The following is a 19,732-nucleotide window of genomic DNA, read 5'->3' on the forward strand; positions in this document are numbered from 1 at the left end:
TTACATTTATCCTCTAGCCTCCCTGCTTAGCCATTTTGCACTTCCTGTCGATCTCATTTTTGAGATGTTTGTATTCCTTTTGTCTGCTTCATTTACTGTGTTTTATTTATTAAATTTATAAATTATATTTGTTTTAGTGTGCCAATATCAGTCAACTTGTTAACTCTCACTGAACAGAGAACAGAGGTTCTTGTACAGCAGAAGGATATGCGTAGGGTGACCCACTTGTACCCTGCACAGTATGCTGTTATGCTATCCAGAAAATTTCTACCAACAGTTGTAGTTTGCTTGCAAGAAGCCATTAGTTCATTTGGGACAAGAGTGAAGAAATCAGCTGATGAGTACACTAGCAAATACAAAAACAACACTATAACATTTTCAAAGAGCAGGAAACTTACAACAGCATTATACCAGAATTTTCTAACCATTGTCTTGAAACCATACGTAAAAGAAGAACAATTTCTTTCGCTCCTCATTTCATAGGGAGGGCAAACAAAATTGTTTTTGTATGACAGAACTTTCCAAGATGTAGAGGGTCTGCCAAAGTGCAGTGTTAAAGTAAGTCCTTCAAAATGTGCTCTGCTGTTGCACCCTTGTGACACTTGTTTTTATGAGCAGGTGAAGAACCTTATAAAATGACTACAGATTGTGTGTACATCATGGAGCAGAATAGAATATATAGCTTCTAGAGAAGGCTGCATAAAAAATCCAATCAGTTGTACACCACAAAATTGTATGATCAGAGGTTACACATTGTGCTTGCCACAAATGATGTACAGTAATGTAAATAAAATGACTGTATGGATTTGATGAAAGTGCTTGTGTATCCTTTTTCTATTTTGAATTGCCTTATGAAAAAAAATTCTGCTTTTTCCAGGATAAAGCTTATGAAAATGATAAATGAATCATTAAGTATTGATAATTTGCATGGCCTTAATAAATTTGTTGTTAGAATTATGTGGGAAAAGAGTAATGGGAGTGGGATTCAATCCAAATACCTCTCCCTTATGAAACCAAGTGCTTCCACTCGGATGCAGTTTTCATTAACACTAGTTACCAAAAAAAGTATATAAACATGTCTAAAATTTTCAAACTCAATTTTCTTGAAAATGATTGAGAATTGTGCCTTCCTGTTTACATCTGTTGAAGTCCTAGTTGTGACATACACAACTTACCAATGTGAATCAAATATATGAAGAAAAGTTTGCACAGTCCCATTTTCAGCAAATTTTCAACTGTAAAGTCTTCTGCAGCCAACAGTGAACTGCAGCTTCAAACCAATGCCTGTAGTGCACACATGTTTTCAGCAACAGTAGTGCAATTTTTTGTTTCCTTTCCCTTTTTTATTTATTTTTTTTTAAATAAAAAGAAACAGAAGTTACTTTCCTTTATGAAATATTTTAGAAGTGTTCTCCTTTTGGACATTCTTTTAATGAAGTTTTAAAGTATTCAATAAATATTTCCAGTTTATTTGTAAGTGTGGGAGGTAACCAGAATTCTTCAAACTGGGAACTTCCAATGTATATGGCCTGTCCACATCATCACACGTACATTTGTAAACATGTAGTTCAGCTTCCCATATCCTACCCACATACAGAATCAAAATGAGGGCGAATTTCGATATGTGAGTCCAATACTTTCCTAAATGCTACTAATTTCAGGTTGTTCAGTATTTAAGTTGCAAGTCAGAAATATAGAGAAAACAAAAATTTGATTTGTCTATTTTTGTTTGATTAATCATAATTTTATCACTACAACTAACATATCATCAGGAATCATTGAAGCAGTGTATAACATAGAGGTACATTTCATGAAAATACAAGGCTGGAAAATAGTTTCCAATTTCCATCTAATTATCAGATGAGTGAAAAAAATGGTTATTATAAAACAACCTCAAAAGAGGTTTTTAAAAGGTGACTATAATTGTGCTTAAATGTCATGGGAGCTATTTCATTTCATTTCTTTTAGTCTGAAATTCAGATAAAATTGTGTTCTTTGGTACAATTACTCTTAATAAACTTTGCCTGTTGATTACAATTTTTTCAGTATATGATATGCTTAAAAATTACTATTTTGGTTTAAGATGTGGAGCAGGATCTGTCATAAGAAGACAGTAAGGTGGCACAGAGGCTGTGCACTGGACTCACCTTTGAGAAGAGAAGGGTGTAAACTTCCATCTGGCCATTCAGATTTAGGTATCCACGGTTTTCCAAATCATTTATAATCACTGGCAACAAGGTTCCTTCAAAAATTTCCTACCTCACCTGATGTGAGCTCAAGTCATGTTTTTAATAACCTTATCATCAGTGAGATGTTAAACCCTCATATTCTTCCATTTTTCTATGATGAGAAATGTCCCATTCATGTTAATAAGCATATAACAAAGTCTGGAAATTATGAGATACTTCAGAACTTCTTGATAGACTGGTCCATTATGTGCCCCTCAAGAATTTTCAAAGGGCACTTACTTGACTGCAGAGTTAAAAATTTGTTTTGGGCACAAGACATTGAGTTCTGCTTCAGCAGTATACAGTTATTAATATTAATAAGCTGCTTAAGTGTGCATTAGACATAACAGGTTCATAACTAAGTTGATTATGTTTTATGGATTACTGCACCATTTCCTCATTGCAATCAACACTTGCAACTAGAAAACCTGGAATATCAAATGTGGATGATTGCCTGTTCACATTTACTAATAGCACAGAACCGATTGCAGTAATTTTTCTGACTTTAATTTTACCTCTCTCTGCTGCTTTCCTTGGTATGTTGTTATGCTTCCATGATAATCATATTCTGTAAGAGATCTAGCATATTAGTAACACAAATTGTGGCATTTTATCAAATTCCATTTAACCTAATGGTGGTAATGGTTTTGATGTTTTTCCTATTATTCTGAAGTGATGAGGATTGAATATAGTGATGACATAAACAGTTTGACAAAAAAGTAAAGCACCCGGAAGACACAATCAAGAGTCAATGTAACTTCATACACATACAGACCATTGGTGAGAATGTAACTGATCGGAGTTACAGTTCTCTGTGACAAGTAGAATGGGCCCAGAGTACATCAGTGTTGTACATGTATGGTGCTATTACCATAACTAGTGTGATATACAGGGTGAGTACAAAGTGTTGCCCTGATTATAAAAATTTTTTATAACAGAATAAGCATTTGACATAATAAGTTACATTTGATGCCATTACATGGATTAGTGTTACTAGTTAAAGACCACTTACTTTATTAAACCTCAACGTGTGCTCTCTTGGTAGCTCGAAGAATGTCAAGGTGGTATTCCAGTTCCCACCAGGTGTTTCATAACATGTGTTCTGTTACAGTAACCACAGCAGCTTGTAACCTAGCCTTCTGTTCATTGACATCAGCAACTGGTGTGGTGAAGACTCTGTCCTTGATATAGCCCCAGAAAAAAAAGTCAAGGGGCATAACGTCTGGAGAGGGGAGTAATGTCCAGATTGGTGGATTGGAAGGAACGATCCAACAACCTGACCAACTCGTTCTCCAGACATTACGTCACTTGACCTTTTTTTTTTTTTTTTTTTTTTTTTTTTTTTTTTTTTTTTTTTTTTTGAGGGGGGGGGGGGGGGGGCTATATTAAGGACAGAGTCTTCATCACACCAGCTGCTGTGGTTACTGTGACAGAACACATGTTATGAAACACCTAACACCTGGTGGGAACTGGAATACCGTCTCGACATTCTCCGAGCTACCAAGGGAGCGCACGTTGAGGTTTAATAATGTAAGTGGTTTTAAAAAGGACTAGTAACACTAACCTATGTAATGGCATCAAATGTAAATTATTATGTCAAACTGTTATTCTGTAATAAATTGTTATAATCTGGGAAAGACTCTGTGCTCACCCTGTTTAAGGAGCAAGAACATTAGCAGATGTTGAGTGATTACTTTCAAGGACGCGGAGACACTGTATACTCATGTGAGGCAAGGTTATCAGCTTCAGATGGAGTTTGAAAGTCGCCTAGTTGTGGTTCCCCATTTGACCAGCTGCTGGAATTGTACAGTATCCAAACTTGCGGGGCATTCAGGTATGACAGTGGCCCAGTGATGGACTGCATGGGAATGTGAGGGTACGCATACTTAAAGGTTCCTGTAAGTCACAAAAGAGGATTGCCATATTGTACAACAAGCACATTTTAACCCCTTCAGATCTGTGCCTGCAGTCTGAGAGCAAGTAGTGGACTCCCTGTAACATTCTGTGTCATCTCTCACCATTGGTCGACAACTAGCAGTAGCCATACTAGGAAATTACCATCCCATCTGAAGACTGCCATTAACCAACATGAACAGCTGCACTTGGAGTATTGCTGTTAGCGGGAAGTATGGACTGATGATTAATGGCATCACATTGTGTTCAGTGATGAACTGCAGTTCTGTAGTACACTGGATGACTATTGTCAGTAGGTGAGGCAGTGACCTGGGAAGTGATCCCATCCATCCATTGCATTGGAGAGGCACAATTGTGCTACTTCTAGTGCCATGGTGTGAAGAGCCATCAGGTATGATCTCAAGTCACCACCAGGAGTGATTGACAGAACTCTGATAGCATAACAATGTATCTTGCACAAACTGCACCCTCACATGTTACCTCTCATGTGCCAGTAATGAGTGGTATCATTTTTTAACAGGGCAATGCTTATCCACACATGACACTTGTCTGTATTAGCTGACTGCATCATGTTGAGGTATTTTGATGGCCAGAAAGATCCACAATAGAACATTTGTGTGGCCTTCTCAGATGTCAGCTCCATCACAGGGCCAATATCCAGTATATTGGGGGGGGGGGGGGGGGGACCAGTAGTAACAGTTGTGGGCTAAGTTGCCACAGAAGAGGATACAATGGCTTCATGACATCCTTCCCAACTGAGTGAGAGTATGTCCGCCAAGTCAGAGTGGGTGCAACATCGTAATAATAAATGGGCTCATACTGCAAGTTCTTTGTAAATTTGATTTGATTTTGAAATAATGCCACATATCTTCCAACACATGAAGTTTCATTTCCTCCTCCATTTCACTTTTGTTGTCAGGTGGTGTAGATGAATAATTTAAATAAACACCTTTGATTAAAGAAGTTGTGGCTACACTTAAAATAATTTCTGGGATACATAGAATAGGTAGTTTTATTAGTTTGATAAGTTTTTCTAGGCCATGTGAAGTAGGTATGGTCTTGACAGTTTCATTAACCCATTAGTGTTTTGTAGGTCGTCATCCATACTTACCTGAAAAATACAAGCACGTTTTAGACTCACTGTTTCATTCACTGCTCTGTTGTGGAACCATTTTCTAGAAACCACTAATCAAAGCATAAACATACTTAGATGGAAAATCAAAGCATTTAGGATAATTTGTGGTTAAAAAAAAAAATTAGCCTTTTAAAGTTTACTGACCTCATTTTTTTTAAATGTCCCATACTTATTTACTTATTTGTCTTCAAAATGAGAAATGGTAAACCAGTTCTCAACAAGAACATATGTGAAACATCTTGGCAGCACAAGGAACTTTGTCATTCATGTGCAAGTGCTCCCCTGACCTAGCTATCCAAGCATGACTCACAATCCACTTTCACAGCTTTGCTTCCATCAATAACTCAGGAGGTACTGGTGGAAGTAAAGCTGTGAAATTGGGTCTTGAGTGGGGTTTGAATAGCTCTAAAGGTCCCAGGTTTGAGTCCTGGAGCAGCAGCAGTTTTAAACTGCCAGGAAATTCAGATCAATGCACACTCTACCATAGAGTGAAAATTCATCCTGGAAGAATGTACCAGGTGTGATCAAAAAGTAACAAGATTTTTTTTTTTAATTTTGCAGGCTTTATACATCCAATTTTCAAAACATTTTTTATCTTGTCAGCACATAAGTTCCTGCTGCACATTTGCATTTTCAGTTGTTTTGAGTATTTAGTTTATTGTTGGCAGTCGAAAAGGTTATGCGTGTTGTCGAGTGCTTCACAAATTTTTACTTACTAAAGAGATGGATCAAAGAATTTACATTAAATTTTGCTTGAAAAATTGAATAAAATGGAATACCATGTTCAAAATGATTACTATGGCTTTTAGCAAATCAGCTGTGAGCAAGACAAAAGTTTATGAGAGGTATAAATGTTTCAAAGAAGGTCGAGAAGACATTGAAGATAGACGCCCTAGCACATCAATTACTGATAACAATATGCAAGAAGTAAAGAAAATGGTTCTGGAAAATTACCAGATCACCATCACAGAAGTTGCTGATGGTGTTGGCATATCCTTTGGCTCATTCCAAGCATTTTTTTTGTGTGTGTGTGTGTGTGTGTGTGTGTGTGTGTTGTGTGTGTGTGTGTGTGTAAGTACAATCTAACTTCTGCACCATTTCAGTTTTATTATACAACATAGTCTGCACCACAGATGGAACAGTATTAGCAGATAATGCGGATTTTGATAGAGGACTCTCCTATGACACAATTACTGTACCAAGCACAGTACACTCAAATGTCCGTGATAAATTTCCTAGAACGTCAACCTACCAGGAAAGTATAATTCATTCTGGCATCACATTACACAACAATATACCGGATGGAATAAAAATTGTTCCAGATCCAGTATTAAAGACTAAACTAAAGGTACTCGTGGCACTGATCTATTCCGTAATGGAATTTCTAAATGTAGAAAAGAGCAATTTTGCTTTGAACTGAACTTATATTGCAGGTATGTTTTTGTTGTTTCTTACTACCATAGTTACTATGGTCATCTGATTGATTCATTATCACATGTGCAGACTATGTTGTATAATAAAACTGAAGCAATAAATGTATAACTGGTTACAATTTCATTAACAGAGTACATGAAGATTCACTGTATAAGATTTCTTGATGTGTACATTTCTTCAGACACTTTATGTTCTATGGCATTGTAACTCATTCAGATTTCTCTCTTTGCAAATGCTGTCCACTGTCTATTATAATTTTTCATGTATGTCCTGAGCCACCATTGCATCACAAAATCAAGAATTTAAGCCGATTGTTTTTCTAAAGAGCCTTTTGTGATATAGTCCACATCTATATAAAAGTGAAGAGCTCTGCATGAAAAAGCACATTGTTTTGCTTTCTCAGTTAGCATTTACAAACAAAAATTGCATTGGAAAAGAGTAATGAAGTGAAAAGGAGAATAAAAAAATATCCTCTGTTTTGTGTGATGAATGTAAATAAATGAAACATATTTCACATACATAAGAAAATAAATCCAGTTATCACACAACTACACTACTGATGACAAATTGCTGGAAGCAGTACCTTCTGTAAATTAACTAGGAGTTACTATCCAGAGAAACCTTAAGTTTGATGACCACATAAACCAAATAATAGAAAAATCAGATGCCAAACTAAGACTCATAGGAAGAACCTCAAGAAAATGTTAAGTCAGTCCCGAAGGAAGAGGCATACAGGGTGCTTGTTCAACCTATTCTTGAGCATTGATCAGCAATCTAGGATCCATACCAGGTAGGACTGATAAAAGAGAGAGAGAAGATCCAAGAAAGAGTGGATCATTTAGTCAGTGCAGGGGTGTTATAGAGTTGCTCAACAAACTCCAATGGCAGACATTACAAGGGAGGCGTTTGCATCACCAAGAGCTTTACTATTGAAATTTTGAGACAGTATTTTCTGGGAGGATTCAGCCAGCATGTTATTTCCTCCCACATAAATCTTTCTAAATGACCAAGACAAGAAAATTTGAGAAATTAGAGTTAATACAGAGATTTACCAACAGTCATTCTTCCCATGCATTGTTTGTGTGTGGAAGAGGGAAGGGTGGGATCAGTTAGAGGTACCAGAGTACCCTCTTCCACACATCTTTAGATGTAAACATAAGTCTCATGGAATTTCTACTTCAACTGTTCTCAAGGAATTATTGGATTTAGTGAACAGTTGTGAAATAACAAGTTTGTTAAATAATGTACACAACACTGCAAAAATTACATTTCAGTCTTTCCATACTTATTGGCACTTAAGCTCCATTTTGGAGCCTCAATATGTGTACCACAAATCAGTGAGCTACACTATTTAGCAGAAGTTTCACAAAGTTCATCATTGGCAAAGGCTAATAATTTCTTTACACAATCCTAACGGAGACATAGTAACTGTACAGATTGAAATCTCATCCATGACTCACACAGGCTGTGTGGTTGATGCCTGTTTATGAATCTGTGTATTACAAAAACTACAATTTGGTAAAATATAGGAATGAATATTTTGGAAATTAGCATGAAAGAGAGAAAAAAATGTCCATTACAAAAGCTGCTTAGCTAAAAAACAACATAACATACATCATGAGTGTGGAGTTTTAATGTGCATAGCGATTCCCAAAAGTTCACCAAGAATTTTCGAGAAAGTGAAATTTTCTAGTTGGAATAATTAATTAGGCCTAACCAACAGGTTATTTAAGTAAAAGTATGCATTTTTTTGTAAAAGAGAAATTGGAGCTACAAAACCTTGGCACTGATATTTGCAAAGAGTGACATTTATAGATTGGAGCATGAAAATTTTGAATAAAAGTAACTTTTAAAATATAATTTTTTTGGAAGAAGTGAAACATTTGTCAAAAAGTGGAGGTGAGGGCTTTTAAATAAGCTATGTTAATCTTAAAATAACTTTTTGTGGTAGCTAAATTTGATGTGCATATTGTTTGTAATTATCATGAATTATTAATGCTTCTTTAAATAAAATGTTGTTAGACAAAGTAAAAGTACTTTTTCCATAATCAGACAGCAAATTTTATTGTGAATAATGAAGTTTATTGAAATATCACATGGATGATAATTCAGCCATTATATGTAATTTTAATTAGCAGTATGCATCACATGTATCGTGGAAAAAAGAAAAAAAAAAATCTTTATTTACGAAGTAGAATTGTAACAGTGGAACTATCTCACTTTGCTATGTCTCACACTGGGTGATAACACTTTTAGCCCAGTCATACTAAAAATTGAAGTATATTGATAACCTCTTTAAATGATAGATTATTAATGCAGTTTACAAATATCTGCATATCACAAAAGTTTTCTTGGTGTGCACAAATTCTTTCAAAACTTATTTATGACTAACAAACATTAGCAATTGTTTCCTTCTCAGAAAATATTAATATTTTCAAGACTAGTTGCTTTTTTTATTTGACAAAAAAATTCTCACAGTGCACAGTGTTATTGTGGAATGAACCAGATGACAAGAAGCAGTAACAAAGCTAATGAACTGGATGCTTGTGAAATGAATTTCTAACAAGCATCTTCGCCACTTGCTGTATAAAGAGGTAGACTTTGGTGAGATTTTTGTATGGATCAGAGTGAAAGTTCATAAAAGATACTCTCCTCATATTTTTCTTCAGACTATACTCCAGTTTATGCCAGACTGCATGCAATAATGAGTGTTCTATCTGTTATGCACATGGCTTTATATATGTTTTCTTACTTTCAATGTTTGTATTTTTCATGGACATTCTTATTGCATAAGTTTCACATGAAGGTAAATTCTTCCTGATTTTTAGGGTGATATGCATGTTAATGTATTTCTACACTTTTTGCCAGCTTCATGGCAGGAAAATGGGGCCCTTGCAGTGTAACTTGTGGTATTGGAATTCGCACGCGTGATGTATACTGCAGAATATATTTGGAATTCTCAAAAGCTTATGCCAAGATGCCTGATGAAAACTGCCAAGGACCAAAGCCATCAGAGTTTGAAAAATGTAAAATGCAGCCTTGTGAAGATCAGAGGTATTGAAAGCTTTTACTACCATGATAATGCATTTATCTGTTAGCTTCAAGAAATGTATGTAATTGACAAAATTTCAGTAACCTATGCTTTTAATGTGTTTTGTATTACAGCTTTCCTACTGTCAGAGCTGTACCGTCAACTGTCCAGTTACTACAGCTAGGCATATTTTTATCCAGACAAAATTATAAAACCACAAAATTCGTATCCTGTGACTAAAAATCTACAACATGAACCCAAAATATGCTGATAAAATTCCAGAGATTGTTGAGGGATATTGTCTGAGTATTTTAGTATAAGAAACCTATGATTTCTGATGGCTCATATCAAGTAATTGCATTTTGTTTGTTTCCTTACCTTCATTCATCATTATGTCTACTTACACTGAAAATATCTGCACTACAGGGCAAATGGTAACGGTATGTGCTTTGTGTTTTATCTGGAAACAAACCTGCTCTGTTCATCATAGTATGGCTTTAGTGAACAGTAATGTCCTCATTACTCTTCCTCTTCAAGCTCGCCATCAGTACTGCTCAATTCTGCCTGGGATTTGTTTTTAAGGCTGTGTTAATTCTATATTAACAGTGATAAACAGCAGTATAATTAGGTTTACTGTGAAGAGTTGACTATGAAGCAACTTGTGAGTAGTTTCACTGAATGCAATGACAAAGTGGCACAATAACACTATGCTGAACTGTGGTAAAAGCATTATTTTGTTTGAGGGTAGTTGCATTACTCTTTGTTTTGTGTTGTACATTTTAGTCACTGATAATTACAGGCTTGATCACTTCTGTGAACATACGCTGCCTGAGAAAAAATGTGCAGCATTGAGGCACTCCACACTTGATATCAGTAGTTTTGGGGTTTGAAAGACCTACTGTTTGTTTTAAGCAACACAAATTGTTTCCTGTTGCTCATATACAATTTTATTAAATCATAGCCAGTTCCTCTAATACTGAGGTTCTACAGCTTATCAAGTAATATGGGGTTGCTGACACAATCAAATGATGTTCCTAAGTAAGGGACATATTTTCACCCAACAGTGTTGATTGACAAACGTGTCATGTATGCCATATTACATCCTCAACATTGCACTCCATCGAAGAAATCTTCAAAAGATTGTTCCAGTTACTGCAGTCATGGGATAAGGACAACACCAGATAATGAGAAGCAAGTGATGCAATGAGTAAAACATGGTCCTAAAACATATGTGTGAAGAACTGAAGACATAAATCACACTCTTGAATGGTCTAGTGTGCATAAGCAATTGCGTTATTCACATTTATAGTGTGTATCAGTTCTCATGGTTCAAGACTATCATGCCAAATAACAGTTCTGCCAATGGGTTCTAAGACAGATCATTCAACATCTACATTTCATATCGTACATTTTATTTACAGGTGATGTGGAATTCACACACTGTGGGATAATAAATTACCATAATAACCAAGTATGGGCCTTTGCAAATCTTTATTAAGCATGGAAGTGAGGCATCAGGCTTGCTTTAGTACCAGTGTGTTTGCAGAAATTGTGAGTGACAGACTCAGAAGACCATACACTTTACTAGACAAAGTAACAGGTGCTGTTTACTGTCAGTTTCTGCACAGAAAAGTACCTGTGCTGTTGGGTAGTGTCAGCCTGGCCAAAAGACCCAGACATGGTTTATGCTGCTGTGGCAGCACCCATTTCCTACATGTTGTACAAAAGCACCTAACAAGACCTAATGAGTGAGTATTGGTTGATGAGGTCCAGTATTGTAGGCTCCAAATTCAACTGACTTTAATCCCTTGGATTTCTGGCTGTGGTGAAATATTTAAAAGTATTAGTTTATTCCACACCCCACTACCTACTTCAGTCTTTGTAGACAATTTTACTGTGGCAATTAATCGAAGGTTAGACATCATCAACACAAAAACTGTGGTAGCTTACAGAGTAAATCCTTTGTCGAGTTAGGGTACACACACACACACACACACACACACACACACACACAAACACATGTGGATGCAAATGCACACTTTTCTTTGATCTTTTTTCTCACAAAACATTTCAAAAATGCTCCTTGGTAAATAGTGGGGAAGTCTCATTAGCAGACTGTTTCTCCATCAGCTTTTCTCTTTTCCGTTACCATGGACAGACAAAATTCAACTACTGTATTTTGCCCTGTTGCTGTCCAGAGAAATTAAAATGCATAGCTTCAGAATGGGAAAAATAAACTTTCTGTAGCACCTCACAGTCTTACATATTTATCTGATTGAGCCAAGTGGTGTACAGTATATTTGCATTTTTATCAACAACCTGCAGTTACCAGCTTATTTTATTCCTTCTACCAGTATTCCTGGCAGTGTTTTCCATCTCAGGCATGTCTGTGGCGGTGCAGGAGATGAATATAGAATATTCTCTTGGCATCACACAGCAGGGCATTAGTTGACAGAAATCAGATTTCTCTTTCATTCACTGTCTCTTGTAGCTTATTTATGTTGCACCAGTTCCTACAACATGCAGTTATCCCACGGTTGTGAATCCAGAGAAACCGTAATGGGCTGGAGTTCTAAGCAGCCTTAAAACCTTCGTTTGGATGGAATAATTTTTAAAAAAGATAATACACATTCAGCTACTGTAGGTTTTTGTCATTGATGTTTCTTTTAATTTTCACTGTGAAGTCCCTTTGAACTTTACCAGCAATGTTCTTAATGTGAAATAAATGTATTCTTCAGTATAGGCTGACTTGTCGCTGAAGTAAAGTGTTCTCAACAGTAATACAAAGTACAGCTGGGACACAATGCTGTGGAAAACTTGACTGTTGAAAGTACATCTCTGGACCATGGATTGCTAATTTTTCACCCAAGACATTAGAAGAAGACATATACCAGCAAAACAATAAAGTTCATCAAATCCATTTTTTTTTTTTTTTTTTTTTTTTTCTTTTTCTTTTTTTTTTTTTTTTCCAGTTTGAGAACCCGGTTTTCACCAATGTTTCCATGTTGTTGTTGTTGTTGTTGTTGTTGTTGTTGTGGTCTTCAGTTCTGAGACTGATTTGATGCAGCTCTCCATGCTAATCTATCCTGTGCAAGTTTCTTCATCTCCCAGTACTTACTGCAACCTACATCCTTCTGAATCTGCTTAGTGTATTCATCTCTTGGTCTCCCTCTGCGATTTTTACCCTCCATACTGCCCTCCAAATGCTAAATTTGTGATCCCCTGATGCGTCAGAACATGTCCTACCAACCGATCCCTTCTTCTAGTCAAGTTGTGCCACAAACTCCTCTTCTCCCCAATTCTATTCAATACCTCCTCATTAGTTATGTGATCTACCCATCTAATCTTCAACATTCTTCTGTAGCACCACATTTCGAAAGCTTCTATTCTCTTCTTGTCCAAACTATTTATCGTCCATGTTTCACTTCCATACATGGCTACACTCCATACAAATACTTTCAGAAATTACTTCCTGACACTTAAATCTATACTCGATGTTAACAAATTTCTCTTCTTCAGAAACGCTTTCCTTGCCATTGCCAGTCTACATTTTATATCCTCTCTACTTCAACCATCATCAGTTATTTTGCTCCCCAAATAGCAAAACTCATTTACTACTTTAAGTGTCTCATTTCCTAATCTAATTCCCTCAGCATCACCAGACTTAATTCGACTACATTCCATTATCCTCGTTTTGCTTTTGTTGGTGTTCATCTTATATCCTCCTTTCAAGACACTGTCCATTCCGTTCAACTGCTCTTTCAAGTCCTTTGCTGTCTCTGACAGAATTACAATGTCATCGGCGAACCTCAAAGTTTATATTTCTTCTCCATGCATTTTATGGCCTACTCCGAACTTTTCTTTTGTTTCCTTTACTGCTTGCTCAATATACAGATTGAATAACATTGGGGAGAGGCTACAACCCTGTCTCACTCCCTTCCCAACCACTGCTTCCCTTTCGTGCCCCTCGACTCTTATAACTGCCATCTGGTTTCTGTACAAATTGTAAATAGCCTTTTGCTCCCTGTATTTTAACCCTGACACCTTTAGAATTTGAAAGAGAGTATTCCAGTCAACATTGTCAAACCTTTCTCTAAGTCTACAAATGCTAGAAATATAGATTTGCCTTTCCTTAATCTTTCTTCGAAGATAAGTTGTAAGGTAAGTATTGCCTCACGTGTTCCAACATTTCTACGGAACCCAAACTGATCTTCCCGATGTTGGCTTCTACCACTTTTTCCATTCATCTGTAAAGGATTCGTGTTAGTATTTTGCAGCTGTGACTTATTAAACTGATAGTTCGGTAATTTTCACATCTGTCAACACCTGCTTTCTTTGGGATTGGAATTATTATATTCTTCTTGAAGCCTGAGGGTATTTCGCCTGTCTCATACATCTTGCTCACCAGATGGTTGAGTTTTGTCAGGACTGGCTGTCCCAAGGCCGTCAGTAGTTCTAATGGAATGTTGTCTACTCTCGAGGCCTTGTTTTCACGTAGGTCTTTCAGTGCTCTGTCAAACTCTTCATGCAGTATCGTATCTCCCATTTCATCTTCATGTACATCCTCTTCCATTTCTATAATATTGTCCTCAAGCACATCGCCCTTGTATAGACCCTCTATATACTCCTTCCACCTTTCTACTTTCCCTTCTTTGCTTAGAACTGGATTTCCATCTGAGCTCTTAATATTCATACAAGTGGCTCTCTTTTCTCCAAAGGTCTCTTTAATTTTCCTGTAGGCAGTATCTATATTGCCGCTAGTGAGATAAGCCTCTACATCCTTACATTTGTCCTCTAGCCATCCCTGCTTAGCCATTTTGCACTTCCTGTTGATCTCATTTTTGAGACGTTTGTATTCCTTTTTGCCTGTTTGATTTACTGTTTTTTTATATTTTCTCCTTTCATCAATTAATTTCATCAATTAAATTTCTTCTGTTACCCAAGGATTTCTACTAGCCCTCGTCTTTTTAATTCTTGATCCTCTGCTGCCTTCACTACTTCATCCCTCAGAGCTACCCATTCTTCTTCTACTGTAGTAGGCATGGGCTTCGTGTCTATCTTAGCCACAATAATGCGTTCACTATGCTGTTTGTAGTAGCTTACCCACACTCCTATTTTTTTATTCATTATTAAACCTACTCCTGCATTACCTCTATTTGATTTTGTATTCATATCCCTGTATTCACCTGACCAAAAGTCTTGTTCCTCCTGCCACCGAACTTCACTAATTCCCACTATTTCTAACTTTAACCTATCCATTTCCCTTTTTAAATTTTCTAACCTACCTGCCCAATTAAGGGATCTGACATTCCATGCTCTGATCCGTAGAACGTCAGTTTTCTTTCTCCTGATAACGACATCCTCTTGAGTAGTCCCCGCCCAGAGATCCAATTTTACCTCCGGAATATTTTACCCAAGAGGATGCCATCATCATTTAACCATACAGTAAAGCTGCATGCCCTCGGGAAAAATTACGGCTGTATTTTCCCCTTGCTTTCAGCCATTTGCAGTACCAGCACAGCAAGGCTGTTTTGGTTAGTGTTACAAGGCCAGATCAGTCAATCATCCAGACTGTTGCCCCTGCAACTACTGAAAAGGCTGCTGCCCCTCTTCAGGAACCACACATTTGTCTGGCCTCTCAACAGATACCCCTCCGTTGTGGTTGCACCTACGGTACGGCCATCTGTATCGCTGAGGCACACAAGCCTCCCCACTAACGATTTCCCATTAACATTGATTGATATCACCTACTGCAAGTATCTTCAACTACTGTATTACAATTACCATGAGAGATAATTATTACCACTTTATGCTTACGTACAGAAAACAAATCATAAATAAATGAAAATTAAACAATGGGAACTCCAGGCTGGAATATGAACAACATTATAAAAAGGGTAGATTACTGCTCACCATAAAGATAACCTGTTGAGTTGCAGACAGGTACAACAAAAAGACTGTTACATATTATAGCTTGCAGCCAAATCCTTCTTTGGCAAATAATATGCACACACACTCACATTCACACAGGCAAGCACACCTTGCGCACACATGATTGCTATCACCAACAGCTCCAATCAGAATACAACTGTCACGTGAGTAGCAATCTGGAACGGGGTTGGAAGGGGGAGGGATAGCAGGATACAGGTTGGGGGAGAGAAGAGCACTGTTAGGTGGGGCATGCAGGGACTACGGACTACCAGGTGCAGTGTCAGGAAGTGGGATGTGTGGGAAAGAGGAACCAGGGTGCAGAAAGGGAGGGGAGTGGAAAAGGAGAGGAGCAGGGTAGGGGAAAGGATTGGTGGGTACATTGGCAGGGGGCAGCACCCAAAGAGGGTGGTGGAATGTGAAAAGGGAGGAGGTGATAGTATAAGGGGGCTGAAACTGCTCGATGGAGGGTATGGGGACAATAGGTTACCGTAGATTGATGCAAGGATAATTCTGGGAGCAGAGAATATTTGTAAGAGTAACTCCCATCTAGGTAGTTCAGAAAATCTGGTGGTGAAGAGGAGGAGCCAGATGGCCCAGGTTGTGAAGCATCTATTGAAATCAAGTGGGAAGGATCTTGAGTAGGATGTCCCTCATTTCAAGGGATAATGATAGATAATCAAAACCATGAGAAGGGTATGGCTCAGTTGTTCCACTCTGGGGTGGTATTGGGTGACTTAGGTAACACTCTGTTTTGGCTGGCTCTTGGGGTTGGTGAGAGAATTGGGGATGTGCAGGGAAATGGCGCAGGAAATCTGTTTGCAGACTAGGTCGAGGGGAGTTCTTGTCACTGCAAATATGCCATCCCCAGGTGGCAATATTGAAAAATCAAGTTCACCATCATTCTTATTATGTCTAGGTTTTTTTTTCTTTCCTTGTATTTGTTTCTAAATACTAGGAGTTTCCACCATCTAGTGCGTCTCTGTACTGTGCTTACCATTCTGATACAAAGAACTTGAGCTGTTAGGGTGTCCCTAATGGAATTGTCAATATTTGGTGATTGGACAGGAATGATTATTCAAAGCAAAAAAGTCTAGTAAACATGGGCTCTAAAATGCATACCTTAAGAGCTGTGAGCACTTCTTCATTTTCAGTACTGTGAAACAAATCTCTTCCACTGCAAGCTCTTTGCTTTCCATATTTTGAGATGTGATAGTATGGACCAAAAAAGAAAAGAAGCCCTGTAAACGTGTCCTCTAACAAATACAACTTAAGGGCTATGAGCACTTGTTCATCATCGTTACTCTGAGACACATCTCCTCTACTGAAAAAAGTGTTGGTCGCTTTTAAGGTATGCATTTTAGAGCCCTTGTTTACTAGTTAATGCTGTTCCACTGAGACAGCAATATACAGTTTCACTGTCCGCGTAATAGAGTCTTTAAATAGTAAAATGTCACCAATAGGAATTTTCTGTGACTTGTCCAAAGCATTTGATTGTGTGAACCATGACATTATGTTACAGAAATTACAGTTCTATGGCATAAATGAAATAGCATATGAGTGGTTTAAGTCGTACCTACAGAACAGGTAGCAAAAAATTTCCTTATAGGGATCAAGTGATTTTAATAAGTTTGCCACTTCATCTAACTGGGGTGAAATTATATTAGGTGTTCCACAGGGTTCAATCATGGGTCCCCTTCTGTTCTTGATATATGTGAACAACCTCCCTTTCTATCTGAAACAGGAAGCTGAACTGACAGTCTGTTTGCTGATAATACAAGCATCATTATTAATCCAGTAAAAGAAACTCCAATTGAAAATGATACAAATAAGGTCTTTGGAAAAGTCATTAATTGGTTTTCTGCAAATGGGCTTGCTCTAAACTTTGAAAAAACACAGTACATCCAATTTTCTGCTGCAAAAGGTACAGTTCCTTCAATAAATATAACACAGTAGACAGGGTAGAGCATACTAAGTTCTTGGGTGTACACATAGATGAGAATCTTAATTGGAAAATTCATATTTTGGATCATCTAAAGTGATTAGTTTTAGTAATTTTTGCAATCAGAATAATTGCCAATTTTGAGGATATAGAAATTAGTAAGCTAACATACTTTGCATACTTTAACTCTCTGATGTCATATGGAATAATATTTTGGAGTAACTCAACATTTAGACAAAAAGTATTCACTGCTCAAAAGAAAGTGGTTAGAATAATGTGTGGGGTTCATAGTCACACATCTTGTAGGCATTTGGAAATTCTAACAACAGCCTCACAGTACATTTACTCACTAATGAAATTTGTTCTCAACAACATGGACCAGTTTAAAAACAACAGCGACATTCATGATTATAATACCAGAAAAAAGAAAGACTTACACTATCCTTTACTTAACCTATCTTTGGCACAGAAAAGGGATAAAATATGCTGCTGTAAAAAAAATTCGACAAATTACCAGACGAAATAAAATCTCTGACAGACAGCAGTAATAGCTTCAAAAATAAACTGAAATAATATCTCCTTGACAACTCCTATACCATAGATGAATTCTTGAATAGGAATAAATAAATCTATAAATATAGTATATGCATTTTGTGCCATTTAAGGGAATGGGGTAAATAATAGAAATTGAAGTTATTTTCTCATTTTGAATATAAAGAATTTTATTGAGACAGAGGAGCTTCTGTCCACAGTTGAGCATGGATTTAGAAAGCACTGTTCATGCGAAACACAGCTTGCTCTTTTCTCACATGATATCCCTTGAACCAGGGATGAGGAGCAACAGTCAGATTCTGTATTCCAAGATTTCTGGAAAATGTTGGAAATAGTGCCCCACTGTGCATATAGCAGACTGTTCATGAAGGTACGAATATATGAAGTAGGTTCCTAGATATGTAAGTGTCTCAAAAACTTCTTGAGTAATAAAACCTAGTATGTTGTCCTTGATGGCGAGTGTTCATCAGTGACAAGGGTATCATCAGCAGTGCCCTAGGGAAGTGTGGTAGCACTGCTGTTGTTTTCTGTATACATAAATTATCTGATGGAAAGGGCGTGCAGCAGTCTGTAGCTGTGGTGTATGGGAAAGTGTCATCATTGAGTGACTGTAAGAGGATAGAAGACAACTTAGCTAAAATTTCTAATTAGTGTGGTGAATGACAGCAGTCTGTAAATGTAAAAAAATATATATGTGTGAATGGATATCTGTGTGTGTGCGAGTGTATATCTGTCCTTTTTTCCCCCTAAGATGAGTCTTTCCGCTCCCGGGATTGGAATGACTCCTTACCTTCTCCCTTAAAACCCACATCCTTTTGTCTTTCCTTCTCCTTCCCTCTTTCCTGACAAAGCAACCGTTGGTTGTGAAAGCTTGAATTTTGTGTGTATGTTTCTGTTTGTTTGTGTGTCTATTGACCTGCCAGCACTTTCTTTTGGTAAGTCACATCATCTTTGTTTTTAGATATAAAATATAAGTTAATGCAGATATGTAGGCAAAACAATCCTGTAATGTTCAAATACAGCATTAGTAGCGTACTGCTCAACACGGTCGCATCAATGAGATGTCTGGGTGTAACACTGCAAAGTGACATAAAATGAAACAAGCACGTAAGGGTGGTATTAGGGAAGGCAAATGGTCAACTTTGGTTTATTGGGAGAATTTTAGGAAAGTGTGGTTCATCTGTGAAGTGTGAGCCATCCTCAAGTATAGCTTGAGAGTTTGGGATCCCCATCAAGTTGGGTGGGTTAAGGGAAGACAACGAAGGAATTCTGAAGCAGGCTCCTAGATGTGCCAGCTGTAGGGTCAATCAGCATGGGAGTGTTATGGAGATAGTTCGTGAAGTCAAGTGGGAATCCCTGGTAGAAAGACAATGTTCTTTTCTAGGAACACTATTGAGAAAATTTAGAGAACTGGGATTTGAAGCAGACTGGCTCTATTTGTGAGTGGAACAAAGGAAGAATCACAATAAAAAAATTACATTTTTACATGCATTGATTTCCAAACTTCACAACCTAATTTTGGAGAGTAAAGCAGCATGAAAATTAAGGCTCTCATAAATGATGAGGAG

At 37.3% G+C, this 19,732-nt stretch overlaps 1 protein-coding gene across 1 annotated transcript in view; it reads left to right on the plus strand.

Annotated features, from left to right (window-relative positions):
• Positions 1-19,732, plus strand: part of LOC124799190 (protein madd-4-like) — a 571,457-nt gene that overhangs the window by 322,007 nt on the left and 229,718 nt on the right. The window contains exon 10 of the mRNA XM_047262725.1: positions 9,580-9,765. Coding sequence (XP_047118681.1) covers positions 9,580-9,765 — 186 coding nt within the window. The remainder of the gene's footprint in view (positions 1-9,579; positions 9,766-19,732) is intronic.

This window comes from Schistocerca piceifrons, chromosome 5 (genome assembly GCF_021461385.2).
Source record: "Schistocerca piceifrons isolate TAMUIC-IGC-003096 chromosome 5, iqSchPice1.1, whole genome shotgun sequence".
NCBI classification, from domain to species: Eukaryota; Metazoa; Arthropoda; class Insecta; order Orthoptera; family Acrididae; genus Schistocerca; species Schistocerca piceifrons.